This window comes from Tachypleus tridentatus, chromosome 13 (genome assembly GCF_004210375.1).
Source record: "Tachypleus tridentatus isolate NWPU-2018 chromosome 13, ASM421037v1, whole genome shotgun sequence".
NCBI classification, from domain to species: domain Eukaryota; kingdom Metazoa; phylum Arthropoda; class Merostomata; order Xiphosura; family Limulidae; genus Tachypleus; species Tachypleus tridentatus.
Genome location: NC_134837.1, coordinates 167,290,303 through 167,317,240, shown reverse-complemented (window position 1 = coordinate 167,317,240; position 26,938 = coordinate 167,290,303). Strand labels below are relative to the sequence as shown.

Below are 26,938 nucleotides of genomic sequence, written 5' to 3'. Positions count from 1 at the left end.
GAATATACGTGATTTTTGACAAATATGAAAATAACTATATCATAATGGTGAAATATAGATACACAGAATAAATAGACAGAGAAGAACGTTCCTTGTTAACTTCACTGTGTATTAAAATATGAAAAACAACAACAATTAGATTATTGATGACAAGTGTGCATCTTATACACGTTATATATTTCAGTTCCTTAGCACATTGCTTACAATATGGAAACGAGCAAACAATAATTTCCTTCATTTGTTAAAGTCCAGTGTACTTTTAAATTGTTACCTTGTAGCTAAATGGTATGCCTACAGGCTTATAACAGTAAAGTTCAAATTTAGATAGGCGAAGCTGTCAGAGTACATATAGTTTATGACTATCTCGACGCTTAACTACAAACAAACACGTACACTGAAATCGTTACAGAGTTATTTTATGAACTAAGCCAATTATTGTTTGAAGGAGTGTATTCTCAGTTTTACTGATTTTATTCAAAATTTACATATTTTAATTTCTCCAACCTCAGTGGCAAAGTGTTATGTCTGTACATTCGCGTCGCTATGAACCGGGTTTCGATACCTGTGGTCGCCAGAGCACTGATAGCCCATCGTGTAGCTTCGTACTTAATTCCAGAACAAACAACTAACTTCCGCATTTAAGGTTTAGAATAAAAGTATATTAAACGTTGGAGTAACCTGCAGCGAAGTTTTAAGGATGACAGGTATTCTAACTATTTACTCCTTGTAAATGCACGATATTAAAAAAACAACAAAAAACACTTAATTTACCTTTTAAAATGGTTTCTTAAAAAGCAGATGTCAAACCATTGATCTTTGCTTATCTTGATCATGTTAAGATTATATTGAAATGAGGTCAGGAGATGTGTGAATACAGAAAGAAACGTCTGGTATTATAGATGGAAACGTAAAAATTAGAGGGCAGTTCTTTCCTTATATTGGTTATGTACCATGAAAAATTATGTATCTTTCAATATTATATGAACAAATCACAACATTTCTAAGCGTTTTGTATTTAGTTCACCGCTCTGTCAAAGAGGAGGAAATCATAAAATATATAAATAAGAAAAAGAAAGGCACAAACTCTCACCGAACAGTAAAAATAACATTAGTACATTAATACAGTGCATTCAGAGAGACTAAACTGAGTTGCTGGAGTATTGTAATTTAAAACACATTAGTACTCGAAATAAAACTTAAGTAATGTAGAGATATTTAGGTAAATGCTTGTGTGTTTGAAGAAGAACACAAAGCCACACAATGGGCTATCTATACTCTGCCTACCACTGTATCGAAGCCCGGATTTTAGTGTTGTAAGTCCACAGACATACCGCTCTACCACTGATATGCTTTACGTAAAAGAGGAAATTCTGTGAACTTAAATAACTTAATGGATCGAACGTTTGATTTTGTTAAGTTCTCACTACTAAGATAATGTTTCACCAATTTTACAACAATTTTTCAAGTTTCTTATTTATGTATTGTGTAGTATACACTATTTCTACACATTTAACATAAGGTGCACAAGAAACAAGCTCTTGCGCTAATATCACTTTTTCACATTGCTAATGTGCTTATTTTATTTTTCTATTTATATTTTTATATTATTATACAGATTTGTTTCTTAAACTTTTTCGATACGCATTTACGTAGGAGACAAATCTCACCACTTCGAGGCAACACTTTTGAGAATCGACTTTCACACCCTGAAGTACGAGGGCTGTTCAAAAAATACGCGAACTGACGTCATAAAACAAAATGTACTTTATTTAGAAGTTACAGGTCTGGGAACCCTTCAAAGTACTCTCCTCCCCAACGCACCCACTTATCCCAACGGTGTTTCCACTTGTTGAAACAGTCCTGGTACGCTTCTTTTGTAATGTCCTCCAGCTCCTTCGTCGCATTTGCCTTAATCTCTGGAATCGTCTCAAATCTTCTTCCTTTCAAGGGTCTTTTGAGTTTGGGGAACAAGAAAAAATCGCAAGGAGCAAGGTCAGGTGAGTAGGGGGGGGGAAGAACAGTGATCGAGTGTTTGGCCAAAACCTCACGAGTTCTGAGGCACAAATTTCGCAGCAACGCGGTGCATCTTCAATTTTTCGGTGAAAATCTCGTAACAAGATCCAACTGATATTCCACACTCTTCAGCAAGCTCCCTGACAGTCAGACGTCGATTTGCCCGCACCAGGGTGTTGATTTTGTCAACGTGTGGGTCGTCAGTTGACGTGGAAGGACGTCCAGGACGCTCATCATCTTCAATGGACTGTCGACCATCCTTAAAACGTTCATGCCACTTGAAACATGCCGTACGCTTCAAGCCGTGTTAAGCATAGCAAAAGTTTTAGTCGCAGATTTTCCAAGTTTAACACAAAATTTCACAGCAAGTCGTTGCTCCTTCAGGTCATTCATTCTGAAATCTGCCAAACGAAAAAATCGCACTTCACTTAAAACCGCGTAGATAATACACAAATAAAGATATCTGCAATCGGGAAATGGCGTCGTAATCAGCTGATCTGTGTAAACCTAGCGACACCAAGCGGATTCCCCTGGAACCAACTAGAGCCGCGCAATTCAAACAGTCCGCGTATTTTTTGAACAGACCTCGTATAAAAAATAATTTATTTTTGTTCAAAATTGGAACTATATTTTTCTAGCAATAAAGAACTGTTAAATTTTAATACCTGAAAGTTCAAGAAACAAACACACGTTAAAATAATTTTGGAAAAACTGTATAGAAAAAAAGCTTTTAGCTAGGAAAATGTGCCTTTAGGCAGACTGTATGAAAAAAACACAACAAAATCAAGGTAAAATGTACCTTTAGCCAGACTGTATGAAAAAAAACACAACAAAATCAAGGTAAAATGTACCTTTAGCCAGACTGTATGAAAATAAACACAACAGAATGAAGGTAAAATGTGCTGTTCATTGTTTATTAATGAGATTCTTTGCAGCGTTAGACGAAAGTTATTTTACTTCGTTGTGATGCTGATTAGTTCAAAATTTTCTTTCAAAGCTAAACAAGGGCTATCTGTACAAAGCGACCTCTAACTTTGAACTGATAGACTAAAAAAAGGGCAGGTAATCAAGAGTACAGACCGCCATCTTTGGGGCTATCCTTATCTAACTGAATACTGGAAAATGGTCCTCAATCTCAAAGCACATCCCTGGCGTCGAACTGTGAAGAGCATTCTTGCAACAGTAGGGCTTAACCACAAATCCTTACATTCACAGTTCAAACATCCTAGTCACTTGACTACATCAACTCTCTTTGTTTCGCAAAATCGTATATCTAACGTTCACAGTGGATTTCTGTTTTACAGTCTTACAAGTATGCAGAAGAACTAAGTTGGTTAGGTATAACGTCCAGTTGTATTTAATTACCTTCTCTATAATGCGGGACATTAAAAATAATTGATACATCTATACACATGTGTAAGTTGTTTACGAATTTCACACCTGTAAATAAGTAATATCCCTTTTTATTGTATTCATTTTGTCTATCCAATAACAAAAGATAAGCAATATACTACCGATGGAAAGCTAAGTCTTATTGAGTCCGTTTGTAAAACGGCAATTTCAATACAATATATTGTAACATAAGATAACTTTCAAATGATTCTATTTTAAAACAAAACACATTAGTACAAAGACTTTTCAACGAAGAACAGGATAAAGGAATATCAGGAGTTGTAGAACATATTTCAGCCTTTATTTGTGCGTGACCAAATTAATGGTAAAAAAATAAAGATAAGTTATTCAATAGACATTTTAAACCACATGCATCAATTGACTTTTGGCTACGGTGTTGTTAGAGTTATGTGTTTCTTTAAAAGCACATGATTACACTATATTTTTATTTCATAGAAATTAATTTGCTGTTGTTTAGTATACTGTTCAAAGTTTTTGGCTAAGTTTATCATATGAGATATAGCCTTGAATTAAACCCATTAATTATAACATTAATAATCACAATATTGGGGTAAGATTAAAACGAAACGAAAATGAAATATTTTGAAATCACCAAATAACTGCAGTTTACGAAAATTCAAATATTTCCTGAAACGGCGGGTCGCAAGCAGGTTTTCAGGGGTCACGAACCGTCTGCGCTAAGTCAACTTTTTTTTTTAACCCTCGAGGTGTCTGCTAACTCCTTCAGCTGTGGTGGAGTTATAATGTTAGGTCAATCTTGTAATTTGTTGATATAAGAGCACCAAAAGAGTTGGCGACAAGTGGTAGTGATTGCCGCATTTCCTGTAGTTTTTCGGTGCTAATTTAAGAGCGTTTAGAGCAAATAGCCCTCTTGTAGCTTTGCATGAACTTCAAGACAAACCAATCTTTCTCTAGACAGTCTCAGTCTTCTAACAAATGGCCTTTAAGAACGTGTTTTAATTAGAACTACAACATTTGTAAATGACACTTTCTTTACTTATGATCACATTATTAGGGCTGAAGATCTTATTAAAATAAATACCCACAATTTTACGCTAAGTGACAATTATTTCCGAACGCTCTGGAAACTGAGTAAAGCAAACTTCTTAAATTCAGGTGGGATAGTTATTCAAATATCGAAATTATTTCATTATAGTGTTTGAATTTCCCGTAAAGCTACACGAGGGCTATCTATGCGAGCCATCCCTAATTTAGCAGTGTAATACTAGAGGGAAGGCAGCTAGTCATTACCACCCAACGCCAACTCTTGGGCTACTCTTTTACCAACAAATAGTGGGATTGGCCGTAATATTATAGCGCTCCCAGGCTGACAGGGTGAGCATGTTTGGTGAGACGGGTATTCGAACCCACGAACCTTAGATTGCGAGTCGAGTGCTCTAATCCCCTGAATGTTTATAGTTTCAAGTATAGAAACGTAAGCATTATACAATTAATGGCTGTAGTTTCCGAACGTTGTATAACTATTTATTATACTGACTTAAACATTCTAAACTTAATGACTTTAGAGTCCACTCATCCTTATTGTAAATATTGCGCTTGTCTAAACAACAGTTATCCAATTCTCTTGAAACTACTCTGACTTCAATATTCTGTATATATAATGACTGTATTGTCTGAGTTAGTAATAGTAGCTATTGCTTCTAGCTGTGATGAAGTCGTGATGGTAAAACATTGACTAAAAGTAGTTTATTTAGTAACTCTGTTGATGTTTTGGCCTCTTATGATCTGTAATGATACTAGCAGCTTACACTTAATGCCTATAGTGATTTCGTAATGACTATGACGTCCGAAAAGTTAATATTTAATTAACGTTAATAATTTTGGCGTTATATGCTTATTTATTAAAGTAATTTTATTAGTTCAACTGATTCCAATATTTAAGAATATAGAAGTAGTAAGTACATATAGCGAGTGTAGAAGAAAGGATATGCAAGAAATAAAATAAATCATAAAACGATTCATTTTATTGAAATTTCAGGTAAGATACTTAATGTTCCCCGCTAGGACAGTGGTAAGTATACGGATTTACAACGTTAAAATCACAGGTTCAATTCCCCTCGTTGGACAGAGCAGATAGCTCCATGTGGCGTTCCTATAAGAAAAACACACATACTCGTTACTAGAATTATGTGTTTAGCTTTTAGCTGGTAAAATAGGATTTTGTAACTATACGTTATAACAGTTACACACATACCTCTGAACTTAAGTCTACTTTCTGCAGTGAAAGTTCGTACTTTACGAAACATATAAAAGCTTACTCTTTAGTGTTTCTGTATGAATGCATGTCTAATTAAATTAAATATATTCATTGCTAGTTGAATTAAGCTAAAAGGTATGTTATAATATTTTCATATACTTAAACAAAAATGGGTTTTCTAAAACTGCCGATTTAGCATTAAGAACAGAGCGGTTTTAGTAATTTACTCATGGCTGCCAGGTAGACCACTACTTGTTCTTGCTGTATAGAGCTCCGCTCGACCAGCATTGGTGGTGGTGCGTGATGCCTGGGGGATCCAGAGCGGGGTGATTATTCGGGTGGTAGGTACTGCTATAAAACCTCAAACCAAAAGCTGTCAGACGGCATTTTATAGCCGTCGCGAGTGGTCGTGTATTGATTGTGTGAACGATACAGAGCAGCTCGCCTTACCTGTTGTTCGTCGAGCCTGTTCACCTTTAAATTACACTCTGTGTTTGGCAAACTACACGATATGGCAGTGAGAGGATCTCGACGATTGTGTGTGTTTTTTGTTAAAGAGTTTCTACAAGTTTTAAATAGCTTCACCTCTCGTCCTACTGTCATAAAGAGATGCTTGCATTCAAGTTTGACGTCATCGTCGCTACAGCCAGCTGAAGCCAGGTGTCCGTTTCATCACAGTCATCGCAACCCCGGTGCTAAGGCACCTTGTCCTGCAGAAGTGCCTTGCCTTAACGGCGTCACCTCGGGCAAACCTTACGACCATATTCCATCACCTAAAGGTCTTCCCTTGGTTGGGACAATATTTGACCTCCTTTACAGTGGAGGTGCTCCAAAAATCCATGAATACTGTGATAAACGGCATAAGGAATTGGGCAGTATCTATCGTGAGAAACTGGGTGCTGTTGAAGCTGTGTTTGTTGCAGAGGGTGAGTTGATTCAGAGGGTTTATCAAAATGAGGGGCGCTACCCCATGCATCTGGTCCCCGAACCTTGGCTGATTTACAATGAAATCAACGGTATTCAGCGTGGACTATTCTTTATGTAAGTGTACAGTTCTAGTTTGCTTAAAGAAATGTTACGATTGCAGGAAATGATATGCAACTATATTGAATATATTGGTGATTATCTCAAACGCGAGTAACACCTAAAAGTTAAATGTAAGGTGGTATAAATCAGTCACTTCTTAATATAATATGCTCATAGTAAAAAGTATTAATAAAATATCCAATAAATGTACCTAACTAAACGTTATACATCTGTTGATAGTAAGTACTCTACTTAGACTAATTTCACGAAATAATGGATCCTCCCCTATGCATTAATTTCATGTCCTTAATTGTGTTTTAAATTTATATTTTACATATGTTTACTGTTATATGCTTATTTCTTTAGAAACTTAATTTGAATCTGACATTTTAAGTTAAACTAAGAATTTAATAATGTTCCATATAAATGCGAATAATGTGTAGTTAGAGCTAATTAACAGATGCTAACTCACGGGCTATTACATAAATGTTTCTGTAAAACCAGGGACGGCCCTCAATGGAGTGAAAGGCGTAAGAGCCTCAACAAAGTGTTCCGTCAACAAAGTGTCTCGGATCACGCTAGGGTATTTAATGAGGTTATCAACGACTTGCTTTACAGATGGCGGAAGGTACGGGATGAAGATATGGAATTAGAAAATTTAGAAAGAGAACTTTACAATTGGTCCATTGATTGTAAGTATAGATAGAAATTTACAACTGACCCATTGATTGTAAGTACAGATAAAACTTTACAATTGGTCCATTGATTGTAAGTATAAATAGAACGTTACAACTGACCCATTTATTGTAAGTATAGATAAAACTTTACAATTGGTCCATTGATTGTAAGTACAGATAGAACGTTACAACTGACCCATTTATTGTAAGTATAGATATAACTTTACAACTGATCTATTGGTTGTAAGTATAGATAGAACTTCACAACTGGTCTAATGATTGTAAGTACAGCTAGGACTTTACAACTGGTCCATTGATTGTAAGTATAGCTAGAACTTTACAACTGGTCCATTGATTGTAAGTATAGCTAGAACTTTACAACTGGTCCATTGATTGTAAGTAGACATAGAATTTTGTCTGTTTTAATCAAGTTATTCATGTCTATGGCGGTCAGCTCCTGGTATATTGTAAAATAATTTTACTTCTGGTTTTAGAATAATGCAAAATTAGAAATAATAAAGCGTTATGAAACAGTTACAGTTGTACGGAAGACAAACATGAAATTGAAAGTGTTATATTACGTTTGAAAAGTTTCTTGTGTATAAAGGACTAATTATGACGTAGCAGTACTAAAATATTAAAAAAATAGAACAAGGAAAAAGCATCTGTTGGAGACAATATTGAACATATTTTTATTTTATTGACGGAAGAAATTTTTATGGAGAATTTATCATCCTATGACTTAATTATAAGGCTGTTAATCTTTATTTACACATGTTTTTGTTTAATTTATTTTTTATTTACAAAAATAAGGGCGACATTGACTAATTGGAAAGTCTTTTGTGAACAATTTCAGTTGTTTATAACTGCATAATGGCAACTTGGTTCTAAAAAACATTGTGAATATTTTTTTTATTTTAAAGTTACGCACATTGCTTACACAATGAACTCTCTGTGCTCTGCTCACTATTGTAAGTTCGCAGACATACCGCTATACCATTGAGCCTCATTTATATTTTATTGGATGATAGAGATTTAGACTTTCTTATACATAGGGTTGAATGCATTATATTAAAATTATTTTAAATATGCAACTCACCAAGTCACGTTGTGCGATACTACTGAAAAATTGGTCAGTTTTGAATAAAAGGTACTTATTAAGGGTATGTAATAAGTGCTTGACAAACTAAGGAATATGATCAACATCAAGTACCAGAACCACCTAGAAAGAAATAAAAAACAAGTCGTACACAACCAGAGTAAGAAGTGGCGATCTTGTAATTGGTAAGAATTCATAAACTGAAAAATGAGTGGCTTAAGCCATCCATGTGTCTTAAGTAACAAATTGCTTCTACGATATATCCCTCCAACTGTCGCATGCCTCAACGTAGCTGGAAAGTAAAATTGATACTTATACTATTCATACAAATCAGCCAAGTTGTCAGACTGTACTGTTGAAACGGTCGCTAGGAAATCGTAGTTCTTGTACATTAAATGAACTATGAAAATTAGCATGTATGATTTTTGTGATTTGGACATTATAGCCTTACGAAAGGGTTCATTTCAATGGAAACTACGCTTCAGGGCTATTTTTAAAAACTACGGTCGTATGGAAAGACATAACCGGAAGAGGCGACATGGGCTATAGCGAAGGGGTGAAGCTCCAAATTCGTTTTCATTTACTATGGTGCTGATTTTAACAATATAGACATTTTCGCGAAAAACATTTGCAAGCTAGGATAAATCAGAGACTTTAAGCTAAGAATAATTTAAGGTACCCATAACTTACGTATTTCATATTACAAGCTAAACCTAAAAAGCTCCGTATTTCTTAAGTTCATTTCTGTGCAATAATCTTCTCTTCTTTTTTATATAATTCCAAATAAACAGTTTGCCCCTGTAGTACGTCAGAGAACTTCATTGCAGTACAGAAATGTTATGCCAAAAGTACTGTTTCTCAGGGGATATTTTCTCCGATCTTATTTTATCAACTGATGATGATAATGAATTTGCATTTATAAAAAAAAAAGAAACGTGAAATTCTCGTAGTAAATACCTTATCTATTTTTTAAACTTCGAAACAATTATTGTTAAATTTATCTAAGGTGTGCGAAACGTCTCTTTAGATAAGTTCCATTTATGTGCAAGCATTGTTTCAACAAATTCAAGAATAAGGAAATTTAATATTATTTCTTACAAGTATTTCAACATGAAATAAATACACAGCAAAGCTTTTTTATTATTATCGTTCATCCCAGCTCTAGGAACGATGATATTTGGACGACGTTTGGGATGTGTGACGTCCGACAGTAAAATCGGGAATATTCATGAATTCGTGCACTGTGTTCAACAAATCTTTACGGAATCTGCTCATATGACAATGATCCCACCTCGGTTTGCGTGCTGGTTGAAATTACCTGTGTGGCGGAGATTCGTTCAGGCAGCTGACAGAGCTTTAGGTTTAGGTAAGCCTTTCGATTTTTTTATTTTTATAATAGTGGTAAGTTAAAAAGAATTTTTTAATTTCTTTCGGTTCGGGACTGAATAATAAATAATGGGTTATATATACACAATTTATGAGATAGGGAGCTCACAGAAATATTGCTGTAAAACAGAAACAAAATAAAAACGACAACCATCTAATTTCTAAAAACAAACACAAATAGTGTAAAAATACAAAAGTACTTTGCAAAAAAAAACACAATCTATATATATAAAACGATAAAAATGAGATAAGTTAATTTTTATCACGAGGTTTATTCTTTATGCCTATATACCTTTATTGAATTATAAATCTAATTCTCCATGAATTTGCTTATAGAGATAATTTCGGTCAACAGATGGCGATACTAAACAAACATATACTCTATTGAGAACGACTGTGTTCATAAGTGCCTTGAGTTAGACAAAATTACATAACAAAAGAGTGTTTTTTTATTAAATACAATGCTACGTAGAGATTTGTTCCTCACACCACGAGTTGAAAAGTCGGAGCTTTCTCGCCAAAAGCTTGCAGACTTACCACTGGACTACTAAGAAGTTACTGTTTTTGATTGTATCTGATGCACTGTGAAAGTCTATACTAGTTTTAATAAAAATATAAATCATATTTTTATTTCAACTTCTCTGCTTTGAGAAAACATGATAAATTAATATTCGGAAATTTTAATTACATGATTATTTTTCAGTTAGTTTAGACAGATCAATTTCCACATCAACCAATTTATAAGAATAGTATTTTAATTGCAGCAAAAACATACGTAGAAGATAACGTCAAAGACATCTTCTCCAAGGCCGAGGCAGGAGAGCCAGTAGAAGGTGTCTTAAGCCAAATGCTTCTTGAAGACAAGATAGAACAAGACGAAATCGTGCGAATTGTCACAGACCTCTTTCTCGCAGCTGCTGACACGGTATATCAAACATTGTTTCTATTTCTCATTTTAAAAAAGGAATTGATTATGAATTGTTTTTATTTTTTCAAATTAGATAAAATTGATTCACAACTTATTTCAGGAGATAAAGTGTAATATTAACTGATAATACGTTTTTATTTTTTAGATAAGGATTTCTAGGCTAGTTTTATATTTCAAAATATTAGTGGAAAGGAAACAGTAACAAATACAAAATTTATAGAAGTAACAAAGTGACATTAGAAGTATATGGAAAAAGAGTGTTTGTTTGGTCTTGTGAAAAACCTATCATCACCACGTGGTTGGGACGCTTACTTGTAATTTGAGAGTCGCGGTTTCGAATCCCCATTACATCAAATATATTCTTTGGTGGAAGAGCAGGTCAAGAGTTGGCGATGGTTTGTGTTGCCTTCCCTTTAATCTTACACTATTAAATTAGGGTCAGCAAACGTAGATAGCCCTCGTGTAGCTTTGCGCGAAATTAAAATACAAACAAACATCATACAAAAGATCAGTTTTTGTTCAGGTGTAGTATTTTCACATTGATAAAAGTAGTTTGTGATGTAATTCTTTATAAAGTTTATTAACTGCGTTGTAAATAGTCCGACAGCTTTCATATAGTTCTCATACAAGCTTGAGAAAATGATAAACTATTTGCTAAATTAATAACAACTAAGAAAGTAAAACAGAAAGTACAACAGCAAGTTGAACGAGTAAATGAACTATATTGTAAAGTAAATGATGTTTGTGGTGATGTCTGGAAACAATCTTACTTCGGAAAGTAGTACTTTTTCAATGGAAGTTTATAGCGTGTTTATGACATAATAATTGTGCAACTTCTTTACACTTTATTCAAATATTCGATAAGTATACATTATGAAATCTAATACTAAATATGAGCTTTCAAAATATTGAAATGTTGTGCTATATGTTCTTATAATTTGGTGAAAATCCATTACCTCAATTGTTATTATGCAACTAAGATCCGGATATGCTCATGTTTTTAGTTGTTCTTACAGTGATAACACCTACACTACTGTGTAAAGGTGTTACGACAAGAGGATATTTGTCATCCTTTTCATTTTAGGAGATAATTCTTCCATGTCATTAGAAAATGTAAGTTTCACCATTGTTAAAGCTTCGCCGATTTCTGTTAACAAGTGAATGAGCCAGTGTGAGAATACTTATTCTTTAAAATTCCTATGTATCCTCACCCAACGCATGTTATAAGGGTTTCGTTTGAATGAACATACTGATCAAATTTAGGGTTTGAAATATCTATCGTGATAACCCATGCAGCGTATTAACTATATAGAAAGAAGCTAGTAAGGAAACAGCTTATGGTATCGGTATGTACTACAACAATTCAATTTAATAGCACTCCACAAATAAACTTTGATAAAAATAGTGTTTTACATTATGTATTAAGTTTTGTTGCTATGCCACAGCCAAAAAAGCAAAAAGGATTGTCAGTAGAACACAGAGTTCGCATAAATGTTTTTACATGATACGAGTTCGATCTCCGACATAATGCTGCAGACTTGAAATAATCTCCAAACACTGAAACCGATACATATAAAACTGGAAATAAAGTAAGTGGCAGAATACCTAAACTCAGTTACACTTATGTTAAGTATTTCGTTTAGGAAGCCTTCGTGGCGGAAGGAATGCTGCCACTGATTTTAAGTACGAGTTAAGTGAACATATACCAAATGACAAAAAGTGACCAAATCTACAATATAAATGAGAGTCAACGAGAATGAATTTGGTCGCGTAGCAATTAAAAAAATACTTTGATCACTAAACATTGACAAGAGACTGAAATTTACTAAAAAGTACAAAGAGAAACTGTTGATGATTGGAAAATGATGTTATAAACGAATGAATCCAAGTTTGAAATTCTTGCTTCAAAACGTAGGTTGTACGTCCAGCGGAAGAAAGGACAAAGATATTTACTTACCTCAATGCATAGCACCTACCAGGAAGTATAGGAGAAGCAGTGTGATGGTTTGGGGGTGTTTCTCTGCTGAGGCGACAGGAGATATTTGCAAAATAGATGGAATATCAGAGCATTGAAATTACCATCAAATACTGATCCGTCATGGTATACCCTGTTACATATTATTGGTGAATGATTATACTACCGAAAGGTTAATGGCCACAAACACTCATCCAACCTATGAAGAAATTACTCAATTAAGAAATAAGCTGCTGGAGTTATTTTTTTGATGCGATGCTCTCACAGAGCCCCGATCTCAGCCCAGCTGAGCAGATCTGGGATTTTAGAGATAAAAAATAAAAAACATAACAAATCGAAAGTTAATTCCAAAGAAACTTTATGGAAGTGTATTAAAGACATTTGGAGCAAAATCCCAAAGGACACTTTATTAAAGATGTTAAAGTAATAACTAAAATACTATCTGTATTTTCCAAAGCAACAGAGGGACACACAAAATATTAGTTGTTTGGTGAACTCAAACAATTTCATTTAATTTCTAAGTATTAAGATTAATATAATTGTGATGTTTCATCTCTGATTTATTCCTATTGTTTTTTAAAATAGCCTGAAATCTAATGTTTCACTTTGTTCTTACACTTTTGCGCAGTTCCGAATGATACTATTCGAAAGTGCTTAAAAAGAATTGTTAAATTATTTTATATAATAAATTTAGTATGCATTGTAATCAACTATACTATGTTCACGAAAAATATAAATAAAACTCAGAATAAAAAAAGAATTTCAAGGGCTTTTAGTATATTTTTTTCCCTTAATGACACTTGATATTATTTATACAGACACAAAGATACAGATACATAAATGAACAGTAAAAAAAAATCCATAATTACTTATTTTTCGTCACATAAGACATCGCACGCTACCCAATGGACACTTTATATGTTGGCTAAATACCCAGAATGTCAAGAAAAGGTTGCAGAAGAAGTCAATAGAATCATACCGTCTAGAGAAGTCATTCAAGAAGGACACCTTCAACAACTTCCCTACTTAAAGGCTGTGATAAAAGAAGCTCTAAGGTAGTATTTTATTTTTTTATTACTGTACCCTTTTTTTAAATTTTTGAGTGGTTTCCTAAACTATTTGTGAAATGGAATCTGAGTTTAATATGTATATTTCTCGGATGTGTCTTAGACATTAGTTTAGAGCACTAAACATATTTGTATTTTTTAACCTCCGTGTAACATGTATATGTGTAATGTATGTGAAATTTCATGCACATTTCAGTATATTAGCTTGGTATGGATTAAGAGAAACAACCGTAAACTTACCATGAGGAGCACTAAGACCTAAACATATGTGAGGATAAAGCTATTATATATGTCAATAACTGATAATTTATTTTTATTGTCTAGACAACGATTTTAATGTTTTGTTCAATGTTGTGTATTAATTAAGCTTACGGAACATAAAGCAACACTTTTATTACAATTTAAAGCAGATAGATTTGATATAAAGTTAAACCTTGTGGCTCCGTCTGTCGAAATTAATTAGCATTCTGAAATGTTCTTTCTGAATCAAATAACTGAACGTATTCTCTTCAACAGACTGTATCCAGTTGCTCCCTTCTTGACTCGAATTTTGTCACAAGACATTATTCTTAATGGTTACAAGGTTCCTGCTGGGGTATGTACTTTCCTTCGCTATTGAAATACTTTCTAATGGAGTGTTTTAATATCACTCCCTTTTGGCGTAGTTTTGTTAAACTTTTTACATTTAATATTATTATTATGAATATGTTTAACATCGATGTTAACAGAACAGATACAAAACAACTATATCCTTATTCATTTTAAAAATCAAATACTATGCTTTGTATATGACTTTCAGGGCTGCAGGAACCGGTACAACCACTCAGATCATGGCTTGACAACTTTTTCATGGCATATAGGACTATAACTTAACTATACATCACCATAACTTTTAAGTTCAACACATTACGTTGCGTGTACGCAATGTTTTTGGTTAAAATAGTACAAAATTCAATCTAATTGTATTAAATTTTTAAAATGTTTCTGGAACCATGACTCTCCAGACACCCATAGAAATGGCATTTTTTACATGTCGGGCAGTATGCTTTTCACACATCATATGCCAAGTTGATTAGCTATGGCAATAGCCTGACCAGTCAAATATTGCTTCATACGGCAATATTTTTAATTTAATATCTTTGGATGCACATTTTTACAATGCTTTTATTTACTTATGTCCAACACTAAAGCCCAGCATGGCCAGGTGGTTAAGGCACTCGATTCGTAATCCGAGGATTGCGGGTTCGAATCCTCGTCACACCAAACATGCTCGCCCTTTCAGCCGTGTGGGCGTTATAATGTGATGGTCAATCTCACTATTTGTTGGCAAAAGACTAGCCCAAGAGTTGGCGGTGGGTGGTGATGACTAGCTGTCTTTCCTTTAGTTTTACACTGCTAAATTAGGGACGACTAGCGCAGGTAGTTCTCGTGTAGCTTTGCGCGAAATTCAAAACAAACCAAACCAAACCAACAGTAGACGATAACTATCAACATTGTAAGTACGTGCCAGAGAGCATTACTACATGAATTAAAAAATCAAAATGACAATAATAACTGTGCCACCATAGTTGGGTTGATCTAGCTTTTTATCATCAAACCTAGCTCCTCTAAAATGTAGTGAAAATATTAATATTAATTCCAATTAACTGAAAAAAAAAGACACGCAGTATTGTGTCATTAAGAATTATACGAGCATGGTTATTCAATGAAAATCATTTATATTTGACCAAAAGATGTGCACATGCGTACAAAAAGAATCACTTGATCTATCAGTCTAAAATTTGTATCACTGCTTCTTGTAAAAGTAACAGTGGACCTTTTCCAGTTTTTGTGCTTCAGTTTAAAATGGCTGATTTAGAGTCGCAAAACTTAGGTGAAAGGATATTCAGACACATAAGTATTGATTAGACCAAGCAAACTCGTTCATGAGTTTAGAGCTTAATTTTTAAAAAGAATCATATGGGTACACAGTTTTTATTAATTATTCATTGCCAGTTTTTAAGCATAGATTTTATAACTTTTGTGAAACTATCCTAATTAATAACAGGGCGTTTAGCATCCTATGATATTAGCTTAAGCAAGAAAGACTACCACTATATATAATATATTAAGGAATCTGGTGGTTCTGTAAAGTATAGATGTGTTCTGTAAAATAGGGTTGTGATTCTCTAAAGTTAATTCGGTTAGCATAGATTTTTCAGAGGAAGCTGTACAATATTTGCACGAATGAGGTTATGAGTTAGGAAATTTTTATACCACGCTTTCCCGAATAAATCTAAAAATTATACAAACCACCTCATTTTCTGCTTCTAATTTTGCCCAAATGAAAACTGACAGTTTAGTAGAATGATCTTATATATTGCAAGGCATCTGTGTTACTTAGTATCGAGTGTCACTCTTTACTTGCTGTGGTTATTTGTTGATTTTGACAAATGTCATGATATCTAATAAAATAGAACTTAGTGATAAAAATATGGGGCGTGCAACTTAAAGAAATGAAAGAAGAATTAGCAGCTAAACTGGTAGCTACATTTACAGCTTGTTTGTTTGTTTTGAATTTTCGTTCAGAGCTACACGAGGGCTATTTGCGCTATCTGTCCCATATTTAACAGTGTAGAACTAGAGAGAAGTTAGTCATCACCACCCACCGCCAACTCTTGGGCTACTCTTTTACCATAGATTAGTCGAATTGACCGTCAATTTAACGCCCCCAGGGAGTTAAGGGCAAGCATATTTTAGTGTGACAGGGATTCGAACCCGAGACCCTCAGATTACAAGTTGAGCGCCCTAATCAACTGGCCATATTGGGCCTACATTTAGAGCATCGATACAAATTTTATAGCAAATATTCATTCGTTAGTCAGTTAAGTTATGTGTTTTGTTTTGTCATGCCCAAGTTGAATACATTCAGATTCTCAAGGCAAAGGAAACCAGATACTTTGCATTAAAGACGAGACGAACGGCCTATGGAGTTCCCAGTGCTCATTCACCGTCTGGAATTCTCATTAATATTTTTCATGATGAAGTTTGATTATAAGTGTAATATTGGTTTAATAATATCTTTCAAAATTCGTATGGAGTGAGAAGTCCTCAATTTTTGGCAGTCACTTTCCACTACTTTCCTGTTTATTCAGTATATTACTCGCAACAAGTTTAGGTGGTAGTAGCAGTAGACACGCTCTAACTTATAGAATACTAAAATCATAAATACCGCATCATTTTTAAAGATATGTCAACTCCTTTCTCGTGTATTCTTTGCTCCAAATGGTTGTCTATACCAATAAATGAACTTTCTAAGCCTTACCAAGCACTGCATACTCTATGAGGACCGATTCATTATTATCAAGTATATGGTGTTTCAGTACTGGTTGTAATATACTTTATAGACTATAAACATATTCTCAAGGCTAAAGTTGTGATAAAAGATAAATACATTCTGTTTCAACACTTTACTACCAAAATAGCACTTCGAACATTGTGAGCTAGTTCGGAATATTTTAATTATAACTTGGTTTTTTCCTACATTACTCTTATCATTATTCCTTTGTTTTTGATACAATATAACTGAATTCATCTCAAAGTCGTAAAATGATTTACTTTCAATAGTATAATCTGAAACTGAAACTTCATTTTCACATTAAAACTTAGTTGAATTTACTACAAAACATGTTCTGTTAACTTTCAAATAAAGAACGGCAGAAATTGCAAATGAAACATTATTTCTGCTTCTAATGAGAACTGTTTGAAATAGATTATGTTAAAAAGTATTAATTTATTTCCTGTTTTACATCATCTAATTGATTTCAGGAATCTTAAATTTCGTCGACATCCTAAAACAATATTAAATGACAGAATGATAAATTCTGCCAAAGCGCATGATTTTGGAAATGTTATTTATTCATATGATCCATTATTATGCTACGAAAAGTAAAAAAAAGTAATAAATTGTAAGATGTGCTACAACTCTTTGATAATAGAGAATTTTAAACATTCTAGAAACTTATCCTGATGTCTTTGTATACAACTGGAAGAGATCCTAGATTCTTCCCAGAGCCAAGTAAATTCAAACCTGACAGATGGCTACGGAATCGGGACACTCGTGACGTCATTAATACATTTGCATGCTTACCGTTTGGATTTGGCACTCGATCCTGTATTGGTCGTCGAGTGGCAGAAATGCAGATGCAGTTTCTTCTTGCGAAAGTAAGTAGTAATGACTTTTTTACTTTATAATTAAAAGTGGACAAGTTAGTTTTATATTATAATAATGTTCTACCAAGTAGGTTTTGCAACTGAACTGGATAAGGCTGGTTTTACTGTTTTTACCTAATAACAGTACTTTAATTTTCCATTACTCAGAAGATAAAATGTTACATAATATTAACACACAAGTTAGGTTATCCAAAACGTTATTTATTTATGAATTTTATCATGTGATTTATGCATGTCTTAATTAGTGAAGAACTGTAACACAACCTTATTATTAAATAGATACACATATCTGTAAGTTATGGGCCTTTCCTTGTCTCTACAGGTAATTCAAAATTTTCACCTGGTGCCCGCTAACACAAAAGATGTGGGAATCATTATGAGAATGATTACAACTCCAAGTGAGCCAATTAAACTACGTTTGAGGGATCGTAGCAAGTGAGCTTTCTAGAGATTATGTTTGGATTAAAAGACTAAGTCATACAGCGAATCACTTTACTGTTTTTAATTAACAACAACAAAAAAAGGCCAGTGAGCGTTTTCAGTCATGTCAGCTGATGTTAGAAGACAGCAATTACCTTCGTATCAGCAAATCAAGTGCAATCATTATTGTTTCAGTTTTACTTTTGAAAAAAAAAAAAAAGAGCCTAAACAATTAGTGTCTCTGCAATATCAATTGGAACAATCCATGTTTTACTGTTGCTCAAAGTACAAGTCGAGAGAAGAGAAATTAATGTGAAGAAGGAGAAGTGACGAAACAGGAAAGTTAACACACTGTAAAAACCAACAACACAAAATAAATATTGTAGACAGAAAAGAGAAAATTACAGATCAACCCAACCTCGTGGCTTCAATCCCATAATCATTATAAAGTGGGTTGAATAGTAGGCAATAGTATTTGCAGCAAATAACACTCTTAATTACAGGGGCGAGTGTGGTATTACACGTCCCTAGTAAATTATAACGTTTTTTATTGTTTATTTAATATCATTCAGGTCCCTGTAAATATAAAATTCCTTTCAGTTGGTTGAAGTTTAATTTCTATATTTCCACCAACCTCATTAAAACAGTTTTATTCCTGAATTTGCAACATGTTGTAATATTGAACCAGCTGACTGATGTATGTGGTTCAATCTGGTTTCCTATATTAATGTGCAATTTTGTTTGATTCTAGAAAAATGTGAATGACCCATTCCGTAACTATTAGCCTTTGAATTTTTGAGTCCAAAATAACTATTAATAAAATATTTTCGTCTGTTATCATATCATATCACTGATTTCTTAGTACGTTTTTGCTCTAACACGTCCTGCGCATGTGTGTACACATATTCAAGAAACGTATTGCTAGAGCAACATTAGGTATATAAGAAAGCAATTTTTCCCATTTTGTCTGTTCTTCAGAGAAAAAAAAAATGGACTATGTAACACAGTTTGCATGGCAGGTGTTATTGCGTAGACAATTTTTAAACTTACTTGTTGTGCAGAAAACAAACAATTCAATTTTGATCTCACACTTTACCTTTCACATTTTAGCTTAAAGAATAAGTTGAGTGACTTCTGAATACTCGAAGTTCAAACCGTGTAATTCAAATGGAAATAAATAACGTGAAATATGTTTAAATTTAGACTTTGCCCTAGCAGTAGATATCAAAATATATAAAATTAGATGTAAGCTTTTTATTAATGTTTAGTTTCAAGGACTAGTCAAGTATATAGTTAAAAACTATACTTAAGATGAAGTATTTTCGTAATACGATTTATCGCTTAATACAGTCAAAGTATATAAAATGTGATGCTAGTAAGTGGACTTCGTTAATTCTTTAGTTTTGTAGTTTAACCCTTAGCAGTGCTCTTGTTTATTTACAGTTTGTGAATGTCTGTTAGGTGCCATCTCAATTTATTACCTACCTTCAATACGTAGCGATTCATGACTAGTGTCACAAGATGGGTCGAGGTCTTTCTCGTGGTCCTCCAAGGCCTCATCTAGCTCTGTATACGTGGGGGCGTATAATGTGACGGTCAATCCCACTATTCGTTGGTAAAAGAGTAGCCCAAGAGTTGGCGGTGGGTGGTGATGACTAGCTGCCTTCCCTCTAGTCTTACACTGCTAAATTAGGGACGGCTAGCACAGATAGCCCTCGAGTAGCTTTGTGCGAAATTCCCAAACAAAAAATCAACGTCCCTCTCCACTGTACGTGCGTACGTAGTTTATATGCAGTAACCTCTTTATAATAATCCCTGCATGTTATTAATAGGTTACTAAAATATTTTGACCATTATAAAAAAAAGATATTTTAATCAGTGAAAAACTAGATGAATTGTTAATGAATTTAACAAGATCATGAGCCAAACGCATTTAGTTTTTTTGTAGTATGTGTGCTTGATTGTTTGTGTGTGTGCAGGTGTATTGTATGTTTGAATAGATCAAATACAAAGATTTTACTTGATTTTCGAATTGTACTTTTTCAAGAAGCGGAGATTTTGACAATAGCAAACCAAAAATGAATTAATATGAAAAAATAAATATAAAACAATAATGTTAATAGGTGATGCCAAAAAAATCAAATCAATCTAGTTCTACTTATTGTCTTGCTGACGTTACATTATTGCCTCGCATAAATTGATAAACAGAAGTACTTGTTTCTCTTGCAATGGATTGGTCTTGTGGAAGCGATTCATGACTAGTGTCACAAGATGGGTCGAGGTCTTTCTCGTGGTCCTCCAAGGCCTCATCTAGCTCTGTACTTAGTTCATGAGTACGACTATGCTCTTACATTGAACTAGTCCATAAAAATATATTCTACAAAGTTTCACATATTTTTGAAGACATCTCATTGCGAACTTTCGGGCAAAATATGTCATAGAGAACCTCTCCATGTAAAGCTGCATTTAAAATCACATTCCATAACGCGAGTCTTTGACCTACAGTTGCAAATACAGTCTGCTGAGGTTCCAGAAAATCTTCACGTTCGGGTATCTTCATTTCAATAGTATCTGTGTAAGAGGAAATGGAGATTGGAAGAATCTCGCAAACGTGATATCCATCCATTTGGTATACTACTCTCAACAACAATCTTGGTTACTACTTTAGCTATTTAATTGCTTCACATGCCTTTCTAATCAATCATCATCTGGCTCGCTTATTTCAAACTCTGAATTCTCAATGCTAATACAATCTGCCTTAACTAAATGACCGTCAATCTCCATCCTTGCCTATACCTCGGCAAATATTTCACAAGCTTTCTTGAAGCTGCCTTTTTCAATTTCTGGATCAGATGTTTTGCCTGTACCATCTAGATGAGATCCAAAATTGTCGTGTGAAAGAATTAATCCATACAGCTCAAAACTAAATGGTGCTATTTTTTCTTATACTCGATTATAGACAGGATAACCAGGCACATAAGTGAGTGCGATACATACTTCGAAGTTATGTTTTTTGAAGCACTCCATTTCATCTGTGAGAATTTCTGGAAATTTAAGACTTACATTTGATCCGCCACTGCATAAGAACGCGAATGGGCTTGATGCAATCTATTACAGAATCTTTCAGGAAGGGTATGAACGAGTTCTGGCCAAGAAAATTCTCAAAGTCTTACACATGGCTCTACAGGTTACTTGTGTCATGCTTCCCACTACGAATAATAGTGAAGGTAAATCCACTGTGAGTAAGCGCACCTGAATTAATTTGGAATTTTATTTCCCATGCAGCATAAACTAATGGTATAGGTTTATGCCTCTGTGCAATGATAAGATCGTGGAGTGGAAGGCGCACTTTACGTTCCATATGCATCAAAATTGTATCTTGGGAATTTTCCACATTAAGATCCAGAAGGAGACACTTGTCTTGCGACAATACTTAGGAATGCAGAAGCATTTGTTCTGAGCCACGATCATATGTCACTTATGTCTTTTAGTTGACAATATATTGTATTTTTCTTCGTAATATCAATCATATTCTGTTTAGTTTTATCTTATTATGGTTTCTCCGTGTTAATTTTGCAGCTGGCTGTGTCATTCTCTTTTATGATAGTTCCATCACTAGTTTCTGCTTTATTGCTTGAGGACCTAACTGTGTTTGTCGGAGTTGGAATTTTTCCATCTAGTATCACTTTCTGTGTCTGTGGAAGCTGTAGTAGTCGTGCACAGCTTTTTAGTTTTTTTATGCTGCTGTCTTCGGTTACGTGAGGATATGATGCCGTCTATTACACGTACACTTAATTAACACGTTATTAGGTACACCTATCTAGTACTGGGTAGAACACCCTTTTGCCTCCAGAATAGCTCAAATTATTCACGGCGTGGATTCGACAAGGTGCTGAAACATTCCTTAGGGATTTTGGTACTTGCTGACTCGATAGCATCACGCAATTCCTGTAGATTTGTCGGCCACATATTCATGCTGTGAACTTCCCGTTTCACGTCATCCGAAAGGTGCTCTATTCGATTGAGATCTAGTGACTGTGTAGGCCATTGGAGTAAACTAAAATCACTGTGATGTTCATGAAACCAACTTAAGATAATGCTTGCTTTGGGATATCGCTTATTATCCTGCTGGAAGTAGTCATTGCAAAACGGGTAGACTGTGGCATAAATAGATGCACATGATCGGCAAAAATGCTCAAGTATGTGGTGTCATTCAAAAGGTGCTCAATTGGTATTAAGGGACCTAATGTTTGCCAAGAAAACATTTCTCACACCGTTACACTAGCAGCAGCAGCTGTATCGTTGACACAAAGCTTAATGGATGTATGAATTCGTGTTGTTTACGCCAAATTCTAACCCTACCATCTGCGTGTCGCAGCAGAAGTCAAGATTCGTTAAACCAGGCGACGTGTTTTCAAAATTAATCGACCAGTTTTGGTAATTCTGTGTCTAGTGTAGCCCCATCTCCCTGTTCTTAGTTGACAGGAATGGAACACTGTTGCTGTAGTCCATCCATTTTAAGATTCAACGCGTTGTGCATTTAGACATGCCCTTCTGCATATCACTGTTGTAAAAGATGATTATTTGATTATTTCTGGCCTTCCTATCAGCTTAAACGAATCTGGCCATTCTCTTCTAACCTCTCTCCTTAAGAAGGTGCTTTCACCCACATAAATGCCACTCACTGGATGTTTTTGTTTATTGCACCACACCATTCTCTGTAATCTTGCGATGCTGAGATAATCACGTTTAATTCCAACAATCATTCCACGGTCAAAGTCGTTTAAATCACGCTTCTTCCTCATTCTAATGTTTGGTTGAACAACAACTGGACCCCTTGATTATGTCTATATGCTTTATATAGTGAGTTATAACCACATGATTTGCTGTTTGGCTATTTGCGTTAAATAGCAGGCATATCTAATAAAGTGGCCAATGAATGTACATCCATAAACTTAAACATGCATCATGTCGCTGGAGGTAAAATGCCCGAAATGTCTTAATTCACTTAATGCAACAAAACCGTACACAAACATTATTTTTGACCAAAATGACATGAACATACTTTTACTCTTTAATTCAAGGTTTTGAGTTCTCCATATTTCCGCCACTTTTGTTTTTGACAATTATTGTGTTGTATCGGGGAAGGCTTTCCTATACCTTTCTAAAACTTTGATACAATTCTTCCGCTATCGTACTGCATCTTCAGCGTTAGTTAGATTCGTCAGTGTCACTGAACGTGCTAATTTGAAGCTACTACAGTATATAATGTGGTTGCAAAAAGAATGTCCTTTTTTCCCTGAAAATGAACAAACCAAGTAATCACGAATTTAGTCAGTATTTCTTGATATGCCGACTATCATCATTTTAAACCATTTCTAAGCGAGATTTGATTTATTTGAACAATGAAATAAACATCTCAGTTTCAGAGATGGTCTCGCGCAAAACCAGTGTAAGTACACGAACCAAAGCGTTGTGGTTAAATTTTTCGTTATCAGACAAAGTGTCCAAAATCTCTTCAGGGTGCAGCTGAATGATGACACCGACGGTTTTAGGTGGGTTGAGATCAGAAGAATTTCTAGGCCAGCGGCCGAATCTATCTTTACAGATGACATCAAATACATCTTCATAAGCTGATCGTGAGTTTCGTTCAATTTCACGCATCAGGGCAGATCATGCAAGAATGTCAACTGATCAAACGTCCCTTGATTTTCTCTCTGAAGCAGAAACTGAAGAATGACTTCCTTAAGCACACGATTCCTGGAATACTCGCTATTCCATGATACTCCTCGTTCTTTGACATCAAAGACCATTACTTTTGAAGTGAAGCACAAAAAAAAATCCGAAGCATGTGGAGCACACAAAAGATCCCAAATTTCGTGGCGATTGATTGCTGAACAACGAATGTTTTGAGAACTTGGTTTCTGAAGCGAATAAACAAGTCATCCGAAAGAGCGGAATGCAAGCAATCGTCTTCACTCAAGAAATTCCAGAAACCCATCCTCTGTTCATTGCAAAAACAAAAGGAACTTGCGCCCGCTTGAAAGGTTTAAACTTCTCGTGTTTCAAAGCTCTCAAGACAGTGGTGTAATGCACGGTTATGTGACTGCGAGTTATTTTATGATTTTTCTAATGCATTGAAAAACACTTTCAGAGTTCCATTGACGCTGGACATTTTATTATCAGTAGTTTGCAATGTTTCTTACACACGTTTTACTTATGTTTTTTCAAATTTACCATTGCAATGTGACGATCCGGAGGTTTGAAATTTTTTAAAACAACCGCTAATAGTCTATGTGTAAACCCAAGTGCAACGGAAGCAACACGAATCTGGACTTGATTCAACACCATGATAACTTACGATGCCATAAAAATGATGTTAATATGTTAATTTTGTGATAGTGACGTTTAGGACACGACATCATCCCACGGGAGTTTTGCAAGGATCTTCAGACTTGCAAAGATTTTTCTTGTTCGTGGAAAAGAAGGACTTTTTTTTTTTGCAACACCCCTTAGCAAGTTTCTGAGTAACGTCATCGCAACAGAACGAGAAAGCTTAAGGGCGTGACTATACTTTCGCCTGAAAGAACCCCACGTGCCCACAGTCTACAAAAGATGTCAAGCTGGAAGTCTATTAATATAAGCGAACGACTGATATTTGCAAATGTTTCAAAATTTTAAAACGTTCACAGCCGCGTAAGTCTTTATGAATACTGTTATGTTTGTTTACAATAAAATTTAGTTTTCATCATGAATAGAAAACAAAATAGAACTAACAATACAATCACAGTATAATTGTATAATCATAGTATAAAAATCGTTCTTATCATATTAAAATCGCAATGTCATGAATTCTTTAAGGTTATCTGTCATGCATGTTCGTTGTGGTTGTACACACCCTTTCGTGTTGAACAAGTTGTTTAATTATATCAAAAGTACCCATTTTAACTGAATTTCATATTGTAACAATTTTGAACATAATTTGACCAGTAATCATTGAAAACGTGAACAATAATTTTTTATGTGACATTTATTGAAAGAAAAAATGGATACAGTGAATCCAAATCAATGAGTGCTACAGATTTGAAATATATATATATATATATATTTGACTTCAATCTAGAATGCTACAACAGCCTTTAATCAAATCAAAGTCAGAACCTTCCATGCAGGGTTTAAAAGTAAATATTAAACAGGCAGAACCACAAAACATAAGACTTAGTAAGCAATATAGGCCGAATGATGATTATTATTGTCGAATTTGTGTAGAGTACAGTTTGTATTGCGCATGTATGAAAATACATAGCGATTATAACTGATTATCAGTTAACGAAATTTTCCTTGCGTATGCACAACAGTTTTAAAGACTCCACTTCCCTATATGCGTATGTAATAAATAGATGGCCCTTTATATGACTGTTTATTAGTTTTAATAAGAACATTACATATTTAATCCCATAGTAAGTTTTGTATCTGGGATGAGAAAACTGTAAATATGTAATTTACATTATCAAATAAGCTTTATTTTTTATTTTCAGTTATTATAAAGCCTAGATAGAAGTTTTAATATCCAGTACAATGTTTGTTATAAAACTATTAAAGAGTAGTTAATATAAAAAGGAAGTATTAGTTATTGTGTTTTACGTGAAATACATAATTGGTATACCTTGATGAAGATAAACCCACTTGAAGTAAAAATGTATCTCAGAATAGCTGGTATGAGTATTAACGTTTTTACTAATAAAACAGAGAACAACGTTTCGACCTTCCTAGGTCATCTGCTTTATTAGTAAAAGATTTAATACCCATACCAGCCGTTCTGAGATACATGATTGGTATACATTTGTGTTTTGGCATTTTAACTAGTATTTAGACTTTGGAAACAAACTTAAGACCTCTAATACTTTCTTATATATCTGATGCTTAATCAAATTAGTGTAGAGACATAGCACACGTATCAACTCTAAATATTTTGCACTTTAAAAGTATATTTTATGATTATATCCGAAAATGACTCACAAAAACGCCTGTATCTCTCTTTGTCACTTGTTCGAAGACGAAGTTGATGACTACAACTTCTCAGAACGTTTTTCCATTTCCAAGTGATTATGAAAAAAAAAAATTGAGCTGATGTCAAAAAGTTTACACAAATATGAAAAAAGTTAGTGTTACACGTACTTTGGTTGTTTATTTTACGACTGTACCTTATTGTTACATGTATGCATTTTCTTTTTACAGGTGTTTTACTGCTACATATATGCATTCATAGTTTTTATTGTTTTTTTACAATTGTGTTTTATTGTTACATATGTACATTGATAATGTTTCCTTTCTCTTTCACGACTGTACTTTCATATTAGGTATAAATATTGATAGCATTTTCCTTCTTTTTTATGACTGTGCTTTAGTGTTATATACATATATAAACTTATAGTTGTTTTTTTTTACCATAAGAATATGCCCTAAATATTTTGTAAGTGTTTGGTTTAGTTCTCGAGAAGCTT

The 26,938-nt window shown here is 34.2% G+C and overlaps 1 protein-coding gene across 1 annotated transcript; it reads left to right on the top strand.

Moving 5' to 3' along the window:
• The first annotated feature begins 6,035 nt into the window (after nt 1-6,035).
• Nucleotides 6,036-26,684, top strand: LOC143238913 (cytochrome P450 315a1, mitochondrial-like). Its single transcript, XM_076479559.1, has 8 exons — nt 6,036-6,685; nt 7,175-7,362; nt 9,606-9,812; nt 10,597-10,757; nt 13,624-13,790; nt 14,319-14,397; nt 17,799-18,005; nt 18,337-26,684. Exons 1-8 carry the CDS (start codon nt 6,156-6,158, stop codon nt 18,451-18,453), a joined length of 1,656 nt encoding a protein of 551 aa, XP_076335674.1. The 5' UTR covers nt 6,036-6,155; the 3' UTR covers nt 18,454-26,684.
• The last annotated feature ends 254 nt before the right edge of the window (nt 26,685-26,938 follow it).

Coding starts and splice junctions, on each gene's coding strand:
- LOC143238913 (XM_076479559.1), top strand. CDS start 6,156: ATGGCAGTGAGAGGATCTCGACGATTGTGTGTGTTTTTTGTTAAAGAG. Junction 9,813..10,596: donor TGACAGAGCTTTAGGTTTAG/GTAAGCCTTTCG, acceptor TTTTAATTGCAG/CAAAAACATACGTAGAAGAT. Junction 14,398..17,798: donor GTTACAAGGTTCCTGCTGGG/GTATGTACTTTC, acceptor TAAACATTCTAG/AAACTTATCCTGATGTCTTT.